At 52.4% G+C, this 20347-nt stretch overlaps 4 protein-coding genes and 1 non-coding gene across 5 annotated transcripts; 2 read left to right on the top strand and 3 right to left on the bottom strand.

The window, feature by feature from the left end:
* The first annotated feature begins 7211 nt into the window (after positions 1-7211).
* SPBR_09563 lies at positions 7212-7284 on the top strand. Its single transcript has one exon. It is a non-coding gene; the product is annotated as a tRNA-Lys (tRNA).
* A 4187-nt stretch (positions 7285-11471) lies between these two features.
* Positions 11472-12629, top strand: SPBR_08534 (DNA-binding protein; the record flags this gene model as incomplete). The annotated part of the gene is made up of 1 exon (XM_040766772.1): positions 11472-12629. One exon carries the CDS (start codon positions 11472-11474, stop codon positions 12627-12629), a length of 1158 nt encoding a protein of 385 aa, XP_040614995.1.
* Positions 12630-14940: 2311 nt separating this feature from the next.
* On the bottom strand, positions 14941-16826 carry SPBR_08294 (cytochrome P450 monooxygenase; the record flags this gene model as incomplete). The annotated part of the gene is made up of 2 exons (XM_040766532.1): positions 14941-16411; positions 16498-16826. 2 exons carry the CDS (start codon positions 16824-16826, stop codon positions 14941-14943), a joined length of 1800 nt encoding a protein of 599 aa, XP_040614994.1.
* A 1391-nt stretch (positions 16827-18217) lies between these two features.
* On the bottom strand, positions 18218-18849 carry SPBR_08699 (uncharacterized protein; the record flags this gene model as incomplete). Its single annotated transcript, XM_040766937.1, has 2 exons — positions 18218-18712; positions 18799-18849. The coding sequence occupies 2 exons, from the start codon at positions 18847-18849 to the stop codon at positions 18218-18220; spliced, it is 546 nt and encodes a 181-aa protein (XP_040614993.1).
* Positions 18850-19407: 558 nt separating this feature from the next.
* Positions 19408-20006, bottom strand: SPBR_08710 (protein HMF1; the record flags this gene model as incomplete). Its single annotated transcript, XM_040766948.1, has 4 exons — positions 19408-19524; positions 19597-19800; positions 19881-19894; positions 19967-20006. 4 exons carry the CDS (start codon positions 20004-20006, stop codon positions 19408-19410), a joined length of 375 nt encoding a protein of 124 aa, XP_040614992.1.
* Positions 20007-20347: the final 341 nt, after the last annotated feature.

The following is a 20347-nucleotide window of genomic DNA, read 5'->3' as shown; positions in this document are numbered from 1 at the left end:
TGCCTGTAATGTCCGCGTCAGCTCTTTATTGGTTTGTCGTCGGTTTCTTCTCGGTCGCTCCTCCCAGTCGCTCTCAGTTTCTCGCGCAGGGGGGAACACTGTGACGTATTAGCTCCCTACAATTTCCATGGCGACGCATCCGTTTTACGAGCAGAATCTGAAGTCACACTGCTTTCTGGTGCCCCCTGGGCTCAGTCTTGTGTTGTGCGTCTGCCAGCACGAATATATTGAAACTTGTCTTTGAACGCCCGGTCTCAATTTGTTGTCCACCTGTGTCCATAGCCCCGACCGCCCATATCCCCACTTCCTCGTCCTGGCGATCTACGGTGGAGGTCTGCCGATCTTCAACGGTTGACCACGTCCTTGGGTGTACAGAACCTATCCAATCCTTTGACGGCAATCGTAAAGTGTTTACACGACCTGGAAAACAATATAAAGCCAATGGGAATCACATCACCGTTACCTCTAGCTACGTCTCGACACTTTTGTAGTGCCCATTGCCTCAATCTTGAGCCAAAATCCTGTATTTTTCGCGTCTTTCCACGGTGTTTCTCCCATCTGGCTCGCCTAGCGCCTTCGCTACATGTCAAGTTCTTCGTGACTTTCCGCTCGGCCTGCTTGTAACAGACTTTCTTCGTCTCTTGTACCGATCAGCTGGACTACTTGTCCAGGTAGTCTCCCGCAGGGTCATGCCGTCGCCGATATCAGGAGACATTCACGACGGTGGCAATCCGCTCTACTGTAAGTCATAACAGTGTATGCAGGTGCCCGCCCGGCGAGCTGGGAGCAGTTCCTGAAATCTGGGTATATGATGACCATCATGCATCCCCTTTCTCGCCGTATCTTGCGCTCTCCTTCCCTCTTCCTTCTTCTCCCCAATAAGTCGTCACCGAAATTATTCGAGTCCTAAATGTGGCACCTGTCTGTCGCTGCCAGAACATCGTGGGCAGCTGATGGTGTTTTGACGCGTCGAGAACCGATCTTGTCGACTATGGGTGACGGATGCTGTATATTTCTTTCGGAGTCTAGAGAAAAAAAATTGAAGCTTTCGCTTGCATCATATAGGACTCCGTGTACTGGATGGATGGACAGATGCCTGATTGTGCCTGTTTTCGATGGAATGATGCGGCAAGTCGACCGGAATGCACAAGCTGCTCTTGGATGGGGTTCGCATTTAGGGAGGGACAACTACCATAGTGGGCCCGGCCTTCATCATGGCGTGCTCTCTCGCCAATATCAGGTGTCCACGACAAGCCCATCCCATGGGAAAAGGACAGTGGTCTTCCACAGCACGATTATGGCTTTCTACATGACCAAAAAAAAGGCTGCAGCCATCGCTGTGGCACCGAGACCACGATACATGCTCCAAGATGGGAAGGTCAGGCACGCTTGCCAGCGTAAACATGTTCACGTTTGGTTAAGGAAAGACTCGAATGTTGGTGGAAGGTGATTGGCAGTCAGCTGTATTATGTTCCGTCGTTTGGAATGCCCTTGTCTGGGAACAATCAACGGTATCTACTTTGGTTGGCGATGTATTGTCAGAATTGAGTATACCACTAAAGGCATCGACAACCACCGGGGTCGACTGGAGGCATCGTGAGGCAGAAGTTGCTTCAGTAAGGCTGGCGAGCTTGTCCTGGAAGCTGTAAGGCTACTGAATAGCGATAGAGCGCTTCGAGCGAGCTCTCAGTATGTGTACGACGAGTGCCATCCAAGTGCCGTCCATAAGCATGGTGGCAACATTGTTCGTGGACTCCAACCAAAGACGTGCCGAGCGAAGTTTCAATGTTGCTTCGGGGTCCCAGGCCAGATCTTGGCGGCACTTCAAGCGAGCCGTTCAACCTACAAAACGACGTAGATACGAACAGTCTAGAGCGAGCATACAATGTCTCGTCGTGGTACATCCTCCTTTCCGTCGTCAAAGCTATTGTCGTCATCTTGTCCTCCTCTCCTTGTTATTCCCTCTTTCCTTTACTTTTGTTCCCATTTCCAGCCCCCATATTGTTCCTCCCGCGCTTCCTCGAGCTTCCATTGCCTTCGGGTTGTCCTGTCAATGACGTCTCCTCTTTCCTCTTCCATCCGTTGGCCTCCTGTTTCCTCTCTGGCGCGTGCACCTTTTTGTTATTGTTTTCGTCCTCGTTCTGTCCAATCCCGTCCACTCGAGTGGCTGAGGGCTTCGAGTCACACGCTCCGGACGCGTTCTTTCTGGCCGTTGGCCCGACGAGGTGCCGAGTCCTCTCCATCGTGCCTTCCGTCTTTGATACCTGTGTGTGGTGATTCACTGTTTGGCACAACCCACTCTTCGCACCTTCCTTGAGCAGAGTCCTCGACGCGTTTGCTCTTATTTTTCGTACCCACGGCCCAGATATAAATTCCTGCTCTTCCCCCTCTTTTTCTCTTTTCCTTCTCTCTCCTCTTCTATTCTTCTTTCCTTTTCTTTTCCCACCAAAAGCAGATTCAATGCTTATTTCGATGCAATCTACTATAGTGTGCTCACACTTCCCCATCCTTGATACACCTTCACACTCTTCTCCTTAGCATAGCATTAATCAAGCTGCTAACATTTGTCACCAGTCCTACAATTGCAATGAATATATCCAAACTCCTGACAGCGGACGAAGTACGTTTGCTCGTGTCCATCTTGCCTTCTTTCCTTACTACATTCTTCCAGGCTCGGCCTCAGATACTGACTCTCCTTCTAGTGGTCGGCTCCGGCCGACCATTCTCCGCTCTCCGCCAACTCTCCCGGAGATCTCGAGCGTAAGTCTGCCATCTACATAGGTTTCTTCTTTTCTCATCGTGCCACCGCCACCATCATATACTAACAAGGTCAACTTTAGACCGGGCAATCTCGGGACCTGCAAGGGGCAGCGAGTCCCATCGTGCCCGTAGGCGCGATGCGCTCGCTGTGGTGGCTCGTGCCGCCCTCGAAGCCCTCGCCGACGAAGCTCCCACCCCCTAGAGTGGGGAGGAGCCTCAAGGCGGGCGCTCAAGTAAGTTTTCGCCTCTGCATCTCAACCCCAAAACCAAGAATAGGAACCAAGTTTAACACACATTCTCTCTTTGCAGCGGTGCCCGAGATCTCTGGTGAGACGGCTGGGGATGCTGTGCACGACGGCGGCAACGTCGTCAACGCAGGCATTTCCAGCCAACAAACGGTGCTCGTCCAGCAGACTGCACCACGTCTCTCGTCTGGGGGCACCGTTGCTCTCACCGTGAGTGGCGGCGAAGGACTGGATGCCTTGCCATCTTTCCCACATCATGTGGGAGGTGGCTTCCACTCACAGTGGAAGAGCCTGCCTTCTCGCTCGGCTGTGTGCGACAGCTGTGATCGGAAAAACGTTGGAACTATCCAGCGTTGTGTCGTTCCCGGTTGTGGCATCCAGCTGTGCAGAGGCTGCGCACGAGGCAACCATTCGTTCTCCGCCACCCACATTGTGGGTGATGATGTCTCCTGGGAGCCTCCCCAGCCTACTACATAGGGGTAACCCTATCGTAGACATGGCAGGTAGAGGGGTCAATCCTCCGGACACTAAGCACTCACTGACACCTGCGTAGCAGTTTGGAGGTGAGTGTCGATAGGTCCACAGCGGTTGGCAACCTGGTGTAGTGGGCGAGCACCACCCGCAACAGCGTTTGCGTCTAGGACCTCGCGGCGCTGGTTTCTTTACTTGCGTGCTATCTCTTCGGCGTGAGTCTCTCTCGACCTTTCCACGGTCTTAATTTGGATTTATGCCGTCCACATTCTAACTTGTCCCAGTTCCCTCCTCTGCAGTCGTGACAGAATCGACGCCTTGTCCTCAACCGCCACAACGCCAACAATGACAACTCTGCGTCAATGGCATTTATAGCCCAAAGCTGCCAATCTGGGAGATACGAGCAGCAGTACCCGACTGCAATCAAGCTGAAAATACAGGGCGCTGCCCTCATAAAGCGCCGCACTTGAAGGCATTGGGAAGGAGCGCAGAGCATGGATGCGGCAGGATGGGTGAGGGTGGTGTATCTTTGGAAAAACAGGGAACAACTTGGAAACAATTTGGCGGCGCTTGGTGATTCTTCTTCTTCGTTTCCTTTTCTCGTTCATGGTCCGGCTGCTCGTCTCCGTTCGCTTCTCTTCTCTTCTTCCATTTTACGGCTGGTTTTCTTCGATCTACTTTACTTCTTGTCGCGCAGATCTTCTCTCCACCCATTTTACGACGCACACGGGGAAACCGGCATCTCAACGCACATGGACCTCATGATCTATCATCTATTAATTTCGTCAATTTATTTCGTGATCTCAATTATATGGTCAGACGCTGTAAACTACAGTAGACCTTTTCCTTGGGACATTGCATCGACGCCTGTAGCCAAAAGAATAAATCTTTCTGGCTACATGTCACGTGTTGAGTATATTTGCTAGTCGTTGAGCCACGTTCAGATGCATCTCAGATGCATCTCAGATTCATCTCAGATTCCCCTGAAGTTCCTTTCACTTTAACCAAGAATAGTGCGATGTTTTGCCCCGAAGCGTTTCAAACGTTAAGCTCTCCTAGTCTATTTAAAACACAATGACAACGGTAGCAACGTTTGCGTTTTTGGTTCTTGCGCTGATGCTTTTCTCGAGTTTCTCGTTATATGGACTTGCGATCTCTTTTGGATGCCGCCTCCTGATGTTAAATTTTTTATGTTTGCGGGGATGGCCACTAACATCAAAATTTCCGTTTTGAGCCGTTCCTTTCTCGTGGGCCGCGCAGGTTCTAGGCTGTTACCCGATACGAGACGAGAACATAAGTCGATAAGGGGCAAAATCAACAATAAGCACCGTCCAAACAATGCTTCGTGTTCAAAGAGAAAAAGTCGTAGCTGCCCCGTAACAATGAATATGGCTCACCGCTACTGTCAGTGGGCTCTATTTCTGCTTGTCTTATTTGCGACGTTCGTGTTTAAATGCAATGCAAAAAGATGGAACCGTGGATTCGCCTAACAGATTTCCAGGGTCCTTGTTGCTCCTTAATGCCCGTAAGAAAGCAGAAGGGTCGTTTTGCCACGTCGACTACGAACAAGTGTGATTGCAAGCGTCTCTTCGAGTGCAAAGAATAAAAACCCTGCACCCTGTTCATGTGCGGGAGTGTCCACCTCTGCCACCGCTCCGTTTTGCGCCATCAACAAACCGAATCCACTTGCAACGGCGACGGAACTTCTGTTGGAAAAGGAAGGAGACGAGGCAGGGAAAACGATAGACGATACAAGAGTAGCAAATAGTAAACAAAATAGGTATTTGCACTCCGGACGAGTGAGCAACCACCACGGGGCGGTCGATGCCTGCAGCCATTGGCTCGACCTGACATTGTCCAAGGCAAGGCTGTCTCTATTAGCTTTTTATCTCGCTGTCTCTGTGTGACTCTCCTCGGACTGTTTGCTTCCTCTTCCCGTATCTTATGGTCTCCTCCACATCTCACACCTCCTCTCTTCCCGGGGGACGGTAGAACAAAAAGGCGAGGTTTTATGCCGTCTATTTATTCCGTTGTTTCTCTCTGTTTCCAATATCAGTTTCCATAACCCATCGTTGTTTCTCTCCTCTCTCGCCTCTTCACCTTTTGGCCGTCGTTGTTCGATGTTCCGTTTCTTGTTTCACTTTACTTCCAGTTCTGCTTCGCCCATGGTTGCGGCTGACTTGGAGGGCGAATCGAATCTGCACCACCCAGAACCAGAGATCTTCTACTGTGATTCTCACCGCCCTGCACCTTTTTTCCTCCCCTAGTCCCCAACCCCTGCATTCTTCGACACACTTGCACCATCTGCTGCAGCTGCTGCATCTGGCTGCCTGCATCATGAGGCATCGCTACAGTGCAGTGGCACATCCACACCATCCACTCACATACGTCTCTTGGGGCCGTGCAGGCCCTGTTGGGGTTTGGTTTTTCCTCCGTATGCAGGTGATCCGCGGTACATGTACGTCGTGCATCAGAACAGCCAGGTGAGGTCATCGGAATAAGGAAGACGGCCTTTCTTTACTCTTCACATTGTGTCGTTTCAATTGCTTGCCGTAAATTGTATCTTTCTTGCAGCCTTCATCGCCGTTTGCACCCTTCGTATGGAAAGCCTTGCAATTGTCATGATCCGTCTTTAACTCTTTCCCTCTTTCCCTCTCTGCTTCGCACTTTATCCTCTTTCCTTTTTCCTCCCTCTCCTCGATGTCTTCTGCTCTTTCCCTCGTCCTCTCCTCCCCTGTCCCATCGCTCCGTGGTCTCAATCATGTTATGTGATTGGCCATCGTCAGCGGGTCAAGTGGTACCTGTGGATCCCTGCATTTAATTAAACTGTCATTATTGGTGGGGGGATGTGAATTGTCGAAACCGCGTATTTTCCGCGTTTTTCGTGCTCTTTTCGCGTTTTCGCGTCTTTCTGCCACTTTTGCTCCCCTGGCCGTCGTCGAAACTGGGGGGTTGTCCCCCTCCCCCTCTTTTTTTTATCTTCTCTTACTTAACGTTTTTCTTGTCGTTCTTTTGAATATGTTGTACATCGTACGGGGTATTCCATATTTTCTGGCGGATGCGGCGGGAAATTGAATAATACAGTGAACGGTGAGCGGTGGGGATAACATTTGCGACGAAATATGTCGTATTGAAATATGTCGTATTGTACGGAGCATGTTGTATGTCGTTCGACATATGTGGGAGAAAACCCCATTGGCGTCCACTTTTTGCCCGTTTGTCACCGCAAGTTTTGCCACGCCGCACACCTCTTTTGTTCAACGTACTTTGTACGTTTGTAAATGAATATGACCTCATTGTCATCTGACTTTTAAATGACAAAGAGCCACCCAATCCCATCCGTTTAGGTCAGCCTTGGAGTTATGATTATAGCCAGGAGACTGTTACAACGGCAAATGTCAAAGAAGTTTGCGTCAAGGAATTGCCGGCCGGCGTGCTCACTGTCGCCGTTCGGGTTAGATAAATTGCGTACAGCAGATATGCAGAGCTACAGACGCATGGAGATGTAGCATCGTATCACGATATGCAACAGTGTTGTCAGCCAACAAGGGTGAGCAGTACACTGATAGATAGCAAAGTGTACGACGTAGAGACTATTCCATAAGACGGTGTCCTAAACCCAAGGGGGCAAAACTTCACATTCAGAGACTTCAGTGCTAGCTTGGTTAGTTAGCCTAAATGGAATGGTCTTCATATAGCTAGTAACTCGCTAGATTTTCAACAATGAGATCGAACGCCCGGTTAGCTCAATCGGTAGAGCGTGAGACTCTTAATCTCAAGGTTGCGGGTTCGACCCCCGCATCGGGCTCAAATCCTGATGCGCTTCTTTCACAGAAGCACCATTCGAATTCTCAATTATTTTTTTACCTTTCTTTCTTTTTTCCTTTCCTTCTTTTCTTTCGAATTGGAACGAGATCGTTACGTTCCCCTTAAATAATTTTACTTTTCTTCCCATCATCTTTTACTTTCATTTGCTTTCGTTTTGCATCTCTCCATTTTCTTTAAGCCGCGTTATTGAGGCACTTCTGCTCGACCGTCTAACCGGGTAATAGAAAAAATGGCCAACATATCTTCCTTTCAAAGATACATTCATATAGGCACTAATTAGAAAGACATGTAGGTGTTCGCCAGCTCCATAAATTGGTTTTCACGTTTTACCGGGGAAAATGGGTCGTCGCGGCCTGCCATCTCATCTTTTTTCATGCACGATTGCCGGTCTTTTCGTCTTTTCGGTGGATGGGTACGTCCAATAATTCGTTTCTGCCAAGCAGCACAGTAGCAGTGCAAAGGGATAAAATATGGCCACTTTTTTTGAGTTTGAGAAATCATCTTCAATTCTTTTGTAGTGTGGCAACCCTTTCCGTCTTCTCTTGCCTTCTCGCCCTCGCACTTTCCGCCACATTCTGTCCATTCTGTCTCGGCGGTAAGGTGATACTCCAAGGAAATTGCTAAGGAGAGAGATATAACGAGGAATGCAGAGTAAATTGAAAGGGGCGAAAAAGTACTGCCCTTGAAAGGGACAATTGCCGAAACCACCGTGGCATCTCGAAAGTAGAGAAACGACATTAGACAAGATGCGAGCCAAGGCCGCACACTAAGACGGAAGAAGGTGTGCAGACGAGGCGCACTATGCGTGTCATGTGCTGGTGAACTGAGCAGCAATCCCATATTCCCTTGCATGCTAGTGGCCTAAAAGGGAACGCAAGTCAGATCGAAATGGTTTAGAGAATCGGAAAAGCTAAAGAGGTAAAAAGAGGGATGCACCACAGGGACGGACGTGTGTCACTGTAGAAACTGGACCAGCGACGACGTCACACGGAGGTCAGAGAAGCACAGAGTGGGATAGACAGATGGGGCCGAGGGGTGCGGTAGATGGCGAACGATGGGGCCAAGGAAGAAAAGAACATGAAAAAAAAAAAGGTAAAGAGGATGCGTCGCTGTGTCTGTCAACTAAAACAGCAAAGGGTCGATCCAAATCGGACAAATCGAGGGCGGGATGTCGAATCCAGGGAGGAAGTGTCTCGGTGCGGACAAGAACGAAAGGTCCAAAATGGTCCAAAATGGTCCAAACTAGACCAAACTGGGCCAAACTGGTACAAAACGAAATCATCTTGTTGAATGAAAAGGCCCTCGAGGCCTAGCAAGGCGAGGCTCCGATCCCCATGGAAACGACAGAATCAGGATCCCTTCAGAGTTCGGCCGAGTTCATACAAGCTGAAAAGCAGAGACAAGACAATTAAGTAATTTGCGCTGAACAACCGCGATGTGACACTTCTTGCGCTTGTATGTCGTACTGTCGTGTCTATTGCACCATTGTGCCAGTAGCGCCGCGAAATCGGTATTGCGAAAACAACTTTGACGCCCAACAGACAGTTCTAATGGACGGGCGACGGGCACCACCGGGCCAGACCGCTGACAGCGCTCGACCTAAAACCAGTCCATCCAGGGTTCGATCAGGCGGCGCAAAATATAGACCCAAACGCCAGCTGAGGGGAAAACGTCAGATCAGGACTGATCAAGACTTGTCAAGATCAATCAGAAACAAGGGAAAGAAACTGTAAGGGAAATCGCGATAACCGAAACGACGATGTGTTCCCAGGTTAAAGATCTTTGCCGATACAGGCGGAAAATAAAGCAAAATTTGACTGTCACCTGCAAGCGTTGCATGGCACTGCAGGGGCTCAGTCGCCCACTTGGAAAAATGCCCTGGTGGCATTCAAACAGAGTATGCCGGCGCCCGATGCAGGCACTAGTACTGCAAGCCATTGTGCTTGAACTTCCTCACAGGTCAGACCAGTTCATGCAGGTGGCCGTGTAAGTCGAATTGCGGTTCAAAGCGTGCAAGCGTGCACAGCATACAAAGCGTGCAGCGCGGTGCAAGCGGAGCATGTCTCCGTCGAGTGTCCATGCCCGCGGCAGACGATGCACGAAATGAAGGCCTGTGCATGTATCGTAACTCTTTCTCCCTTTCTATTTTTGTTTCTATTTCGCCCCCTCTCGCTCGGCGGCCTGGCCCCCTGCGGTCAATTCTGTTGTGTCTGCCATGCTTTGCAGATGGGATCTTGACGTGGCCTGTGCTGGCGAGGCCCATGCCCGGCTTGCCGCTTTTGATACTGGGAGAGGGGAGCGAGGGGCCGATAAGAAGATGATGGACGCAATCGATAACGGATGGGCGCATGCAAGTCACAGATGAGGCCCGACGTGGGGACCCAGGCTTGCTGGGGCTCGTGCTTTCTGCAGGATGCAAAACCCGGCCTGCAGAAAGACAAAGGCCTGCCCGAATCAGCGAGCGGGATGAAAGTGGAATGACGAGATTGGCGCAAATGGTGGCAAGCAAACATGGCCCGTTCGATCGACGAGGTCGAGAGGCTGGTTCGTCCCCCATGTCTCTGAGATCGCATTGGGACACTCATGAAGTAATATACGATGAGAAACAAGATACGTAAAGGGCGCCGTTCAAGCTTGAGACATCGAAGAGCGCGGCATCTGCTATGGGGAGAGGGAGGAGAAGAATACAAGAGGGAGGCTGAAAGGGAGAGATGCGCCAGGGAGAATCGACTGACGAAAGGGATAGGACAAGGCCATCGAAATGAGCCGGCGGGCAGGAAGGAGGGGTGCAGGCGACAAGCACAGAAAGCGACAGCGTGCAGGTGCGCAAAGAAGGAAGGCGCTCTTTGCCGAAATTGGCGAACATCGTAGGCGATCGAGGGGTGCTGTCGCGACAGCAGTGGGCAGACACGATGTCTTACGACGATGCCCAGGGACGGATCCCGTTGCGGGAGCAGCGACCCAGACGATACGGAAGTCAACGAGAAGGTGCGAATGGGTTGAGGGACGGTGGGAGGAAGGTACCACAACGGCGCAGGGTACATCGATATGTACCTGCCAATGACCTGCCAATGAACCTGACACTGTACCTGACACTGTACCTGACAATGTACCCGACCTTGTACCTGCCCATTTGCGGTACCTGTCCGCAGGAGGCACTCGCAGTCCAGGACACGAAGAACTGCTAGGTAGAAGGTACTTTCTGTAAAGGTATAGTGTCCTGCTGGTTGACAGCAAATTCAACGACTGGCTCAGCTAGCCTGGTGTTTAGAAGTACTATTTTCGCAAGTCTGAGGTACTCATTTCTCCAGACGGCAGCAGCGGTCAAAGCTTCCTACCGCGCCGCGCCATTGGCCAGTCTGAGGTGAATCATGCGGTTCCACTTTTATCTCCATGCGCGCCACTCACAGTCCTCTTAGTCTTCTCTCACAAAAAACCACTTTAACTTCATCCTTCCGGTTCTCGTCCACACCCACACACCCACCCACGTCAACTGCCTCTCCACCCATCCCTGGCCGTCATATCTGTCGCTTTCGCGCGGTGGGCCCTCCCTTCCCCTGTCGCAGGAAACAGAAACGTGAATGATGAAAACGCCCTTGTTGGCGCCCCCCCCCCTCTCTCCCTTCTGTCTCTCTTCCCCCCTCTTGTCCAACACAGGCGGTGAATCTGTCCATCTCGTCTCCCTCTCTCGCCAACAGTCCGTCGTCCAGGGCCCTACTCGCCCGTTGTCGACCGCCTGTCGCCGTACCCACTACTACCCACTCTCTAGCCCTTGGCCGCTGGCTACGACGCCCTTTTTCATTTTCCATTTTCCTCGCAAAGAGACCCTTCCTGCCGCCTCTTTTATTATTACCTCCTCCCCCCTTCTCCCCTGACCACGAATCCCTTCATTCTTCGTCGCAGTCTAGTCTTCACCATTCCAGTCGTTCTTTTCCTCGCAAGCCTTCGAGCTCCAAATATCGTCTCTCACGCAAACAGCTTCACACTCTCTTCCTCGACCTGTCTTCGAATCTACGTTCCTGGCGCACTTCGCAATTTCGCAAAAGTCCCAGCATCCTTTCACCGCGCGCTTTCCTCGGTCGCAAACAGCCTCAACTGCCAGACCGCATTCCTCCACACTCGTCACCCATACTCCTCCATTCCGAGCCAACGAGTGTGCGCTTTGCCATGCTACTTCAAGGCTTTGCCTGCGACCAGTCGCAGAACTCCCATTCTCCGTTTGCGCCGCTCGCGCGCATGCCGTCCAACTCTGCCGTCGCCGCCGCTCTGGCCCTGGCTTCGCCGCCCGCAAGTCCGCCCCAGATGGCTGCGCCCAACACCCTCGGCCATCTCTTCGACTCCTGCCGCAGTCTGCAGGCCCTCCTCGCCGCGCCTCCACCACCCTCCTCGCTCCCAATCACACCACCCCACCAGCATCTGGCTACACCCCCCCTGGGCCATGCGCCGTCACCCATGAAGCTGCGTCTACGGACGCCACGGCGGGCGGGCAGCATGGAGAGTCTGGGTGCGCCAACGGGCGCGCCAACAAGCGCCCCGTCCAAGGCGGCGAATAGCGCTGGCGTTGCGCGCAGGGGCATTGTCAAGCGCACAGCCACGTCCACACCCACACCAACGCCGCGCGGCTTGAACAAGCGCCGGCGTGCTGTGGACGACGATATGGGCCGCGCAGAAAACGAGACGACCGATGCCAGCGACTCTGGTGACGCCGAGGATCCGCTGTCGTCACATGACAGCAGCGAGCCGTTTACTCTCTCGCTCCTAGCGCCGTCCCCTTTGCGCCGCTACCCTTCTTCCTCACCCTTTACGTCTGCCACTAGCACAAGACGGGCACGGGCTGCAACAATAGCGAACCCGTTCCTGCCTGCCTTCAACGCATCAGAAAACACCACGCTGCTTCCTCCTCCTGTTTCTGATTCTCTTCCTTCCGCTACTCCGTCCACGCCGCCCCGGCCACAAACACCCAAGCGGGCGCGCATTGCGCCCGAGGCCCTGCCGCTCGGTCTTGAGCGCAGCGACTTCCACGCCCTGCACGCCGACGGCATCCCCGACGACAGTAGCCGCGCACACAACCATGTTGCTGGCACGCAAGTCGAGGTTGAGGCAGACGGCGAGGCCTGGAGCACAGAGGACGACCGCATGCTAGTCGAGTTGGTGCTGGAGAAGCTCAAGCTGAGCAAGGAAGAGTGGCAGGACTGCGCCCGCAGCCTAGGCAAGGACCGCCACAGCCTTGGTCGGCGGTGGAAGAGCCTTATGCTGCACGGCGACATTGGCCTAAAGCCCGGCTCGCGAACGCGGCGGAGCAAGATCCACGGAACGTGGCGGTAAGCCGCTTTGCCTGGGCTCGTTTTGCTATTATCGTTCTTTTTTTTTTTTTTTTTTTTTCATTTCTCCACTGTATGATATTATCTGTACTATATTTTTAACATCACGACGAGGCTGCATTCGCACACCGGGAGGAACATGGAGGTACCATTGTACTTCGGTGGGATAGGAACACCGGACGTGGGAAGGCCGTCTGGCACTTGCATATATTCAAAGGGGCATCTAATCGGGTCATGTTTTTACTGTTTGTCTTTGTTTTACTCGTTCCTTGAGAAAGTCTCGGAAACAGTTTCATCTTACTTTTTGTACTATTAGTCTACGATATCCTACCTAAGCTTCCTGCAAATCGCATCTACATTTCGCATTAATAATTTACTTGGATTTTCTTACTTTTTATTTTCCCAAAAGCTATCAAAAACGGTCAGAGTATCCCAACATCGCGAACACCTCTTCTCTTTGCCACTCCTCACAGCCATCTACTTCTTTCCTCCTCGTTATAGGAAACCATATCTAATCTTACAAATTGGGCCAGCTGACCTGCCTCCAAGGAACTTCCGTCGTTATCCCTTGCGTGTCTCAGTTGAAGCGCACTTACACTCCGCATTCCTCAAGATCGCGACAGGGAAGAACAGATGGACAAGGAAACTGGGCAAGACATTTGCTAAAGTGAAGGAAAGAAGAGTGCCAACTTGCATACATACGCCCTGTAAGTCGAGTCTTAGATCTGTACGGAGCAACACACTATTTATCTCATGCTGCTGTGCCCACCCCCCTCTCCCCCCTTCCTTTCTACGCAACGGGGCTATAACTATCACCATCCCTTGCAGGAACTGAGGAGGCCTGGTCGCGTCTTTTCTGCCTTTTAAGTCTTTCTCGGTGCCTTCTCCACCATCTCTGTGCTGCGTGCATCGTCGTCGTGCCTGACACTTGCTTCTGAATTCAGGAGCAGAATGGGGGGGAAGTGAGGAGCTTATCCCTTATATCAGGTTGGAGGCCTGTCTCTCTTTTTCATGTAAAACTCTATGAACTACCGATATTTGCACTGTCATGCACACACCTTCTGACCATCCTTCATCTCAAACATAATTTTATTGTACGCCGTTTATGCTCGTGTCCCTTCCTCTCTGTGTCTGCATACGACGTGTTTTGCTGTGCCTTCGTCGTAAATTGACCACATGATCAAAATCCAAACGCTGATGTCTGTTCAAGAGCGTCTCAGAAAAAGTAATTGAAATAAAATTCGCAACTTTTTTAGAATTTATCTATGTTAGTCCATTCTCAGATCAAGAGCAACGCAAAGCCCGTCTCTTTTGGTGTGTTTTCTTGTCCTATGAGTTGAAGCACTGCAAGCACTTATTCCTGCAGGCGCACAGCCTTCTCTATCTCATACTTTCTCCGGCCGGCATCCCGTCGATAGTTGCAAAGTAAGGTTTGAGAAAGACGGAGGCAGAGCTGTACTGATGCCTTACCTCCTGATATTATTGCGTTCTCGTTGTCGTCGAATTGAAGCTCAGGCTATAGTTGCCTCCAGTTATTGGCAGGGGTAATATATGTGGCGGACAAGGGGAGGTCAAAGAGCCTCTCCCGGGATAAGAAACAAGTGGCCCGTCTGTAGCCTCGCCCGGGCCTCCCTCTGCTATGATGTAACAAAGGTCAGTGCTCCTGTACGGGGATATAGTAGGTCTGAACGTCCCTCATCTTGTCCTGTTTTGGGGTAATCTCTGTTTCATGATTTTAGATGTTGAGGTCGCACTCTCCCCCCGGAAACTGGAGGGCTTGTGCACCGCCTTTGTCTTAATGAAAACGACCCTCGTCTTATTTGTTTCAAACAAGCATAGGCTACCCGGATATCTGTGCGCTTTGTGTTTGCTCGCGTCCTCCCGCTTCCCGCTTGCCGTTCGCCATAGGATCTTTGCAATTTGATTGGCAAACCGTTTTGTAGTGTGAACAAACACGCATGAAGAAGAATCAAATTAATTCCGTCGCAATATATGCCGTGCGTCGTATGTCGTAATGACTACCTTTTGATTTGGTCAACTCGAAGGTTGACGCGGCATTCGAAGATTACGTGTGACGAGCATCGGAGACTTGGCTCCTCCCAAGGTGTCCATGAGCATGGTAGTAGGTAGACGAGGAAGACCGTCGATCTCGTACTTACGTTAGATTCTCGGTACGAGCTGAGAAGGTTACGAAGTAATCCGCACCGAACAAAGTACTTTGACATGGAAAATACCAAATATTGCATTATGTTGTATGGCAAACTATTTGAAATCATCGTCTCGTCATCAATTTTTTTTGGTTTATCTGCTTTGCTCTACCACCCGTCCAGCGGCGTCGCAAACACGTGCATACCTTTCTTGGGCCTTGCCGACACATTGCCCTGGATCTCGAGGCTGTTCTCGTCCAGATCCGCCAGGTCTTGGAGGCGGAACTGGAAGCGGCCGATCCACGTCGCCAGCAGGCAGGCAAACTCGGCACGCGCAAACTGCATGCCGATGCAGCTGCGCGGGCCATGCAAAAAGGTCAAAAAGGCATAGTTGGAAGCGCCGCCGTTCGCCGCGCCGGAGCCCGGCCCGCCCGCATCGGTCCGCAGCCAGCGCTCCGGGTCGAACTTGAGCGCATTGGGGCCCCAGAGTTCCTCGCTCCTATTGACAGCCCAGGGGACGAGCATGACGCGGGTGCCTTTTGGCACAAACTGACCCTGGATGGACGTGTCGACGGCAGTTTCGCGAATGGTGGCCGGCACGGGCGCAAAGTAGCGGAGGACCTCGCTGCAGACGGCATTGAGGTAGGGCAAGTGGTCCAAGTCCGTAGAGGCAATGTCGCGGCGGGGAGTGGTACTTGCTACATCGTTCAGGCTGGGATCCAGTTCGAGGTCGTCGCCGAGGCCGGGCAGGCTGGAGCGAATCTCGGCGCGAAGACGGTCCTGCACTTCCGGGTAGGCGCACAGCAGATAAACGGCCCAGGTCATGGCGGACGATGTGGTTTCATGGCCAGCGGCCAAAAACGTCATGAGCTGGTCGGCCAGCTTTTCGTCGGAAAAGCCGCCGGACTCGAGAGCTACCGACAGAATGTCGACATCGGTGGCACGCGGAGCATTGGAGTCGGCCTCGGCGCCCTTGCTGGCCTGCATCTTGGCCTTTTTCTCCTGAACCAAATCGGCGCAGGTCTGGCGCAGAAAGCGGCTGGCGTCGACAATGTCAGTGTTGCGGCGGAAGGGCAGGGCCGTGACGAGCCAGCGCGGGAAAATGAGGCCCAGGATGGCCAAGTAGCGCGCGGCGCCAGTGGGATTGAGCATGGAGCGGTACGTGGAGGTCAGCTTGTTGTTGGGGTCATCGAGGGCGCGAAAGTCGCGGCCCAGGCCGGCAGTGCCGATAATGTCGAGGGTGACACGTGAAGCCCAGCTGTTGATTTCGAGGCGAGTGCTGTCTTCAACGGGCGCATTCGCGGGCGCGGCATTGCGCTGGGCGTTAATGTGGCGGCGCATAGCAACAACGCTCTCGCGGCCCTTGCTCCAAAAAATGGGATATAGGTCCTTGACGTGGCGGAAGGCAAAGGCTGGAGCGAGCAGCTTGCGCTGGAAGCGGTGTTCGTCGCCCTCGGCCAGCAAGACGCCGACGCCCAGGATGCGTGACAGAGCATGGCGCACAACAGTAGGCTTGATAAAGTCGTAGTTTTTGGACACGAGAACCTCAGCAAGTGCCTTGGGTTTGGTGATGATCAAGCGTTCCTGGTTAAAGAGGCCGAGGTAGCGGATAAGACCATCGTTGGGAATGGAGTTGATCCTGGGGAGAGTCAGCAAGGGACAGGAGGATGAGAAGAAACAAAAGAAGCAAACGATAGATGAGAGCGAGAGGGAGAAAACACGCACCAGTCAAGCGCTGGCTTGCCCGTGGCCTCCCGTTGGATACGCGGGAACTGGCCAAGGAGAAAGATGTTGCCGGACTTTGGCTGTGGCAAGTGCCGCAACGGCGAGAAATAAAAGGGGTAAAGGAAGATGGACCAGATGCCAAAGGCGATCGCTTGAAACAAATAGGCGCAGACGAAGGTCCCGGCAAAAAAGCACGCGGAAGTCAGAGCAGACGGGCCGGGGGCGTCGCCAGCGTTCAGAGTCGAGGCTCCGGCGCGCCGAGACCAGGCTGTGGCGCCATAGGCGGTGGCGAGTGAGATCAAAATGACAGGACGGTTCGGGAGCGACATGGTTGCGAAAAGAGTCACAAGATGACAATCTATCTTCGATCGGTAGATGTGCCGGTCGTATGCACAGAGCGTGCAGAATCCGGGGAAGCGACGGTCGAGGAAATAAAAGAAAAGGGAAAGAGCACCTTTTTGTATAGAGCAAGAGCTACGTGCTGAAAATAGTCGCCGAAACGGGGCAGGAGCGGAGGAGACGGCTGAACTCAGGGCCACAACACGGAACGCAGCCGTTTGGAACAGCTTTTGGAGCAGCGCTGCAACCGGGGCGGAGAGTCCCAACTGCCCGACCAGGCAGAAGCTGGAGCGCGGCTAGATAGCGACACGTCCAGTCAGACAACAGTCGCGCACGACACATGAACAAACTTTATCGAGGCAACCCAAAAGAAGTGTATTTATACAGGAAATCGTGTGAAAGAAAATTCGAGATTCAAAGCAGCGGATGGGCTCAACGCCCGTCCAGCTGGGTAGTCGGAGTTCAGGTCGCCTCACAAAACCCGCACCGAAGGCCGACGTTGAATGATGGAATCACAGGCAATTACGACATACGTCGCACTCCGTAACGGGTCGGTTGCTACGCCATCACCTACGAGCCACTCTAACCGATGCTCCCGCACTGGCACAACGACTGAAAGCAAAAATGACCTGTCGTGAAGCGGCAGACCAACATCCTCAGTAGCGCTGAGTTGGCACTGAACGGCCAACTTGATTTTATACCGTCGATCTGTGGTCCCAACGGTCGTCGGCAGGGATGTCCTCGTTCTACCGAGCATCGCACATGGCAAAGGACTTTAACTTGCCATCAGCGTCAGCTAACAATGTGGAGGTCGACGTCAACGGAATGTCTCCGAGTCTACGCCGTAAGATAATTACTCAATAAGTTCATATTGCACCGTAGTTACATATCTGCATGTACAGTGAGAGGCCCAACAATCGTAGACGGAGAAAATGCCCTGAGAAGTATTGGCTGCCTTTTCACTAGTGACGTTTGCTTGTGGGCAGGCATGGCCTTTCACCACCGAAAAAATACACCTGAGATGGCACAGAGAAGGCACAGCGAAGGTCTTTGCAGACCCACTATATAGCCGCGTACAGGTAGACGCAGCTCTTCGCTTTCCAGGACTGTCATAATAAGTGCATATCGAGCTTCAGCCTTCTCGACGACAGGCAGCAATGAAATACGACAACATTCCGGCCATAACAACACCTAGTTTTCACCACGTCCCAGAAGTGCCAATCAACACATGCCATCACGTCCGACTGGGCTGGGACCTTCACAAGCTTCCTCCAATAAATTGTTCGTTAGCTTGGGTTGGACATCAAGAATTATTGCAAAAAGATCAAAGGTACCATATAACAAGCTTGCCTGTCTGGGTTCTATCTTCGTCGTCCCTTCCTCACCTCCACACAAATCCAACGAGCCATCGCAGGCCTGTCATGGCCAAGTACGCAATGCCAGCTACTGCCAGCCCCATTACCCACAGCACCGTTGTGCGGATGCGGAAGGCCTCGGCCGACTCCATCTTAAGGAGCTTGCGCTGCATACTGTGGTAGTAGGAGCCGTCGTTGCTGGCCGACTGCGCAGCTCGGGTGGTCTTGGCCATCGTGTAAGGTCGGTTGACAGCGGGTTGGCCGTCCCCGTCGCCCTTGACGAGGACATAGTGGTAGGGCTGGCGGCAGTAGACGAGCGAGTGCAGCCATCCAGGCATAAATACGTTGTTCTGATTGCAGGCGTCCCCATTGCGGACCGCGGTGTTACTGTTTTTGTTGCTACTCATGTTCGGATTCGAAGCTGGGCCGTCGTGTTCGTGGCTGCGCAGCATTGAGTAGCGAAATTCGACCCAGGCGAGGGAGACGATAAAGGAGACAAAAACGATGGGTGTCATGACGGCCTGCAATGCGCCTGGTTAGCAGCTGTCACGCATTGCGAGTTCCAATTGCCTACCCCTTCCCCCCGCGATGCTGTCTGCTGACTGACATGATAAAGGCCCGACTGTTTTGGCACAGAGGCCGGCTGACGAGACGACATGGTTGACGATATGCAACGATTGCGGTGGGAATGGATGTGAAGAGAGTCCAAATTACGAGATAATGTATAATGCAGAAGACGCAATAAGAACGATTGAAGGGAGAAAAAAAAGGAAAAAAAAAAAGGAAAATGGTCGAACAAAGGGACATATAAGCAAGGATTGCAGAAGGCTGCAGGTTTCCGGACGCGCGCCGCCGCGTCTCAGTCGGACAAAGTAAGCGAAAGCGAGCGCTATTCTGGGAATACGCCGTATTTCCAAGTCGCAGCACAGCCCCAAGTTACCGGGGTGTGCTTCCATTCGCGATGATCACTGACGCTACCACTGTGCTGGGTGCGTAAATAATTTAGCGGGCTTAGGCGGTCTCTTCAGTGATGTCACCGCGGGGTTTGGTCACCCCACAGCGCACACCAAAAGTGAAGCCATATTGTCTGTCACGGGAACCTTTTCGTGTTTTTAGTTGTTTTCTATTGTATGAGTTTTTTTGGTTTTCTGCCTTCTACTTTCCGTTAGGAAATATTTGTAAAACTCTTTTCAGCCAATTGCTTGCAAAGACCCCTCTACGGCAGCGCAACGCACTCAATCTCAACGTCAACGTTCTTGGGCAGCGTCTTGACAGCAACGCAGCTGCGCGCCGGCTTGTGCGTGAACCACTTGGCGTACTCGCCGTTCATGTCCTGCCGTGAGTGTTAGCAGTCGTTAGGAACGTATACGGTATGCACAAAGACGCAGCGGCATGTTATTCTTACCGCAAAGAAGCTCATGTCGGACAGGAAAATGTTGACTTTGACGACTTTGGCCAGCGATGAGTCGGCCGACTTCAGCACCGCCTCGAGGTTCTTGATGCACTGCGCCGTCTTGTCCTGGATTGTGCCCTCAATGAGCGCGCCAGTCTTGTCCGCGGGGATCTGGCCCGAGCAGAAGATGGCAAAGGGCGTCTTAATGGCCTGGGACTGTGGGGGCGGAGAATGGTGTCAGTGTCTTGGGGTCATGCTCTGGTCAGTTCACCGGAGCGGCTGTCGAAAGAACCTACGTAGGGGCCGGCAGCTGGAGACGTTAGCAGGTGAGAAATGAGGTGTGCACAGAATCATGCTCGTAATCAAGGACAGGGCCACTCACGAAAAGCGGCGTCCTCGGTGAAGACAACCTGCTGAGACATTTTGGTCGATGAACAGGAAAATGGTCGGTAAGACGGGTGCGGGATCGGCCGGCGAACGAAGAACGTGGGTGAGTACGAGAGGGGTCGAGAAAGAGCTGGAACGAGACGTGTGGTGGCCTGCTTGAACATTGGTTAAAGAGTAGTTCAAAGAAGAAAAGCAAAAGGAGAGGAGAAAATAGATGTGGTAAGATCGAGTGGGCAGTGGTGCTCTTGTATTTAGTTCGAATGGGGTGTTGTGCCGCGCCTACCCTCTTTTTTCTTTTTTTCCTCTTTGAGCTCTCTTGCCCGTTTTGGCGCTTTCTCGTTGGCGGGGCCCCAGTCTGCCTCCAAGCATGCACAAG

Source organism: Sporothrix brasiliensis (genome assembly GCF_000820605.1).
Source record: "Sporothrix brasiliensis 5110 chromosome Unknown Cont22, whole genome shotgun sequence".
Lineage (NCBI taxonomy): Eukaryota > Fungi > Ascomycota > Sordariomycetes > Ophiostomatales > Ophiostomataceae > Sporothrix > Sporothrix brasiliensis.
The sequence above is the reverse complement of the archived record's forward strand: the minus strand, read 5'-3'. Positions and strand labels throughout refer to the sequence as shown.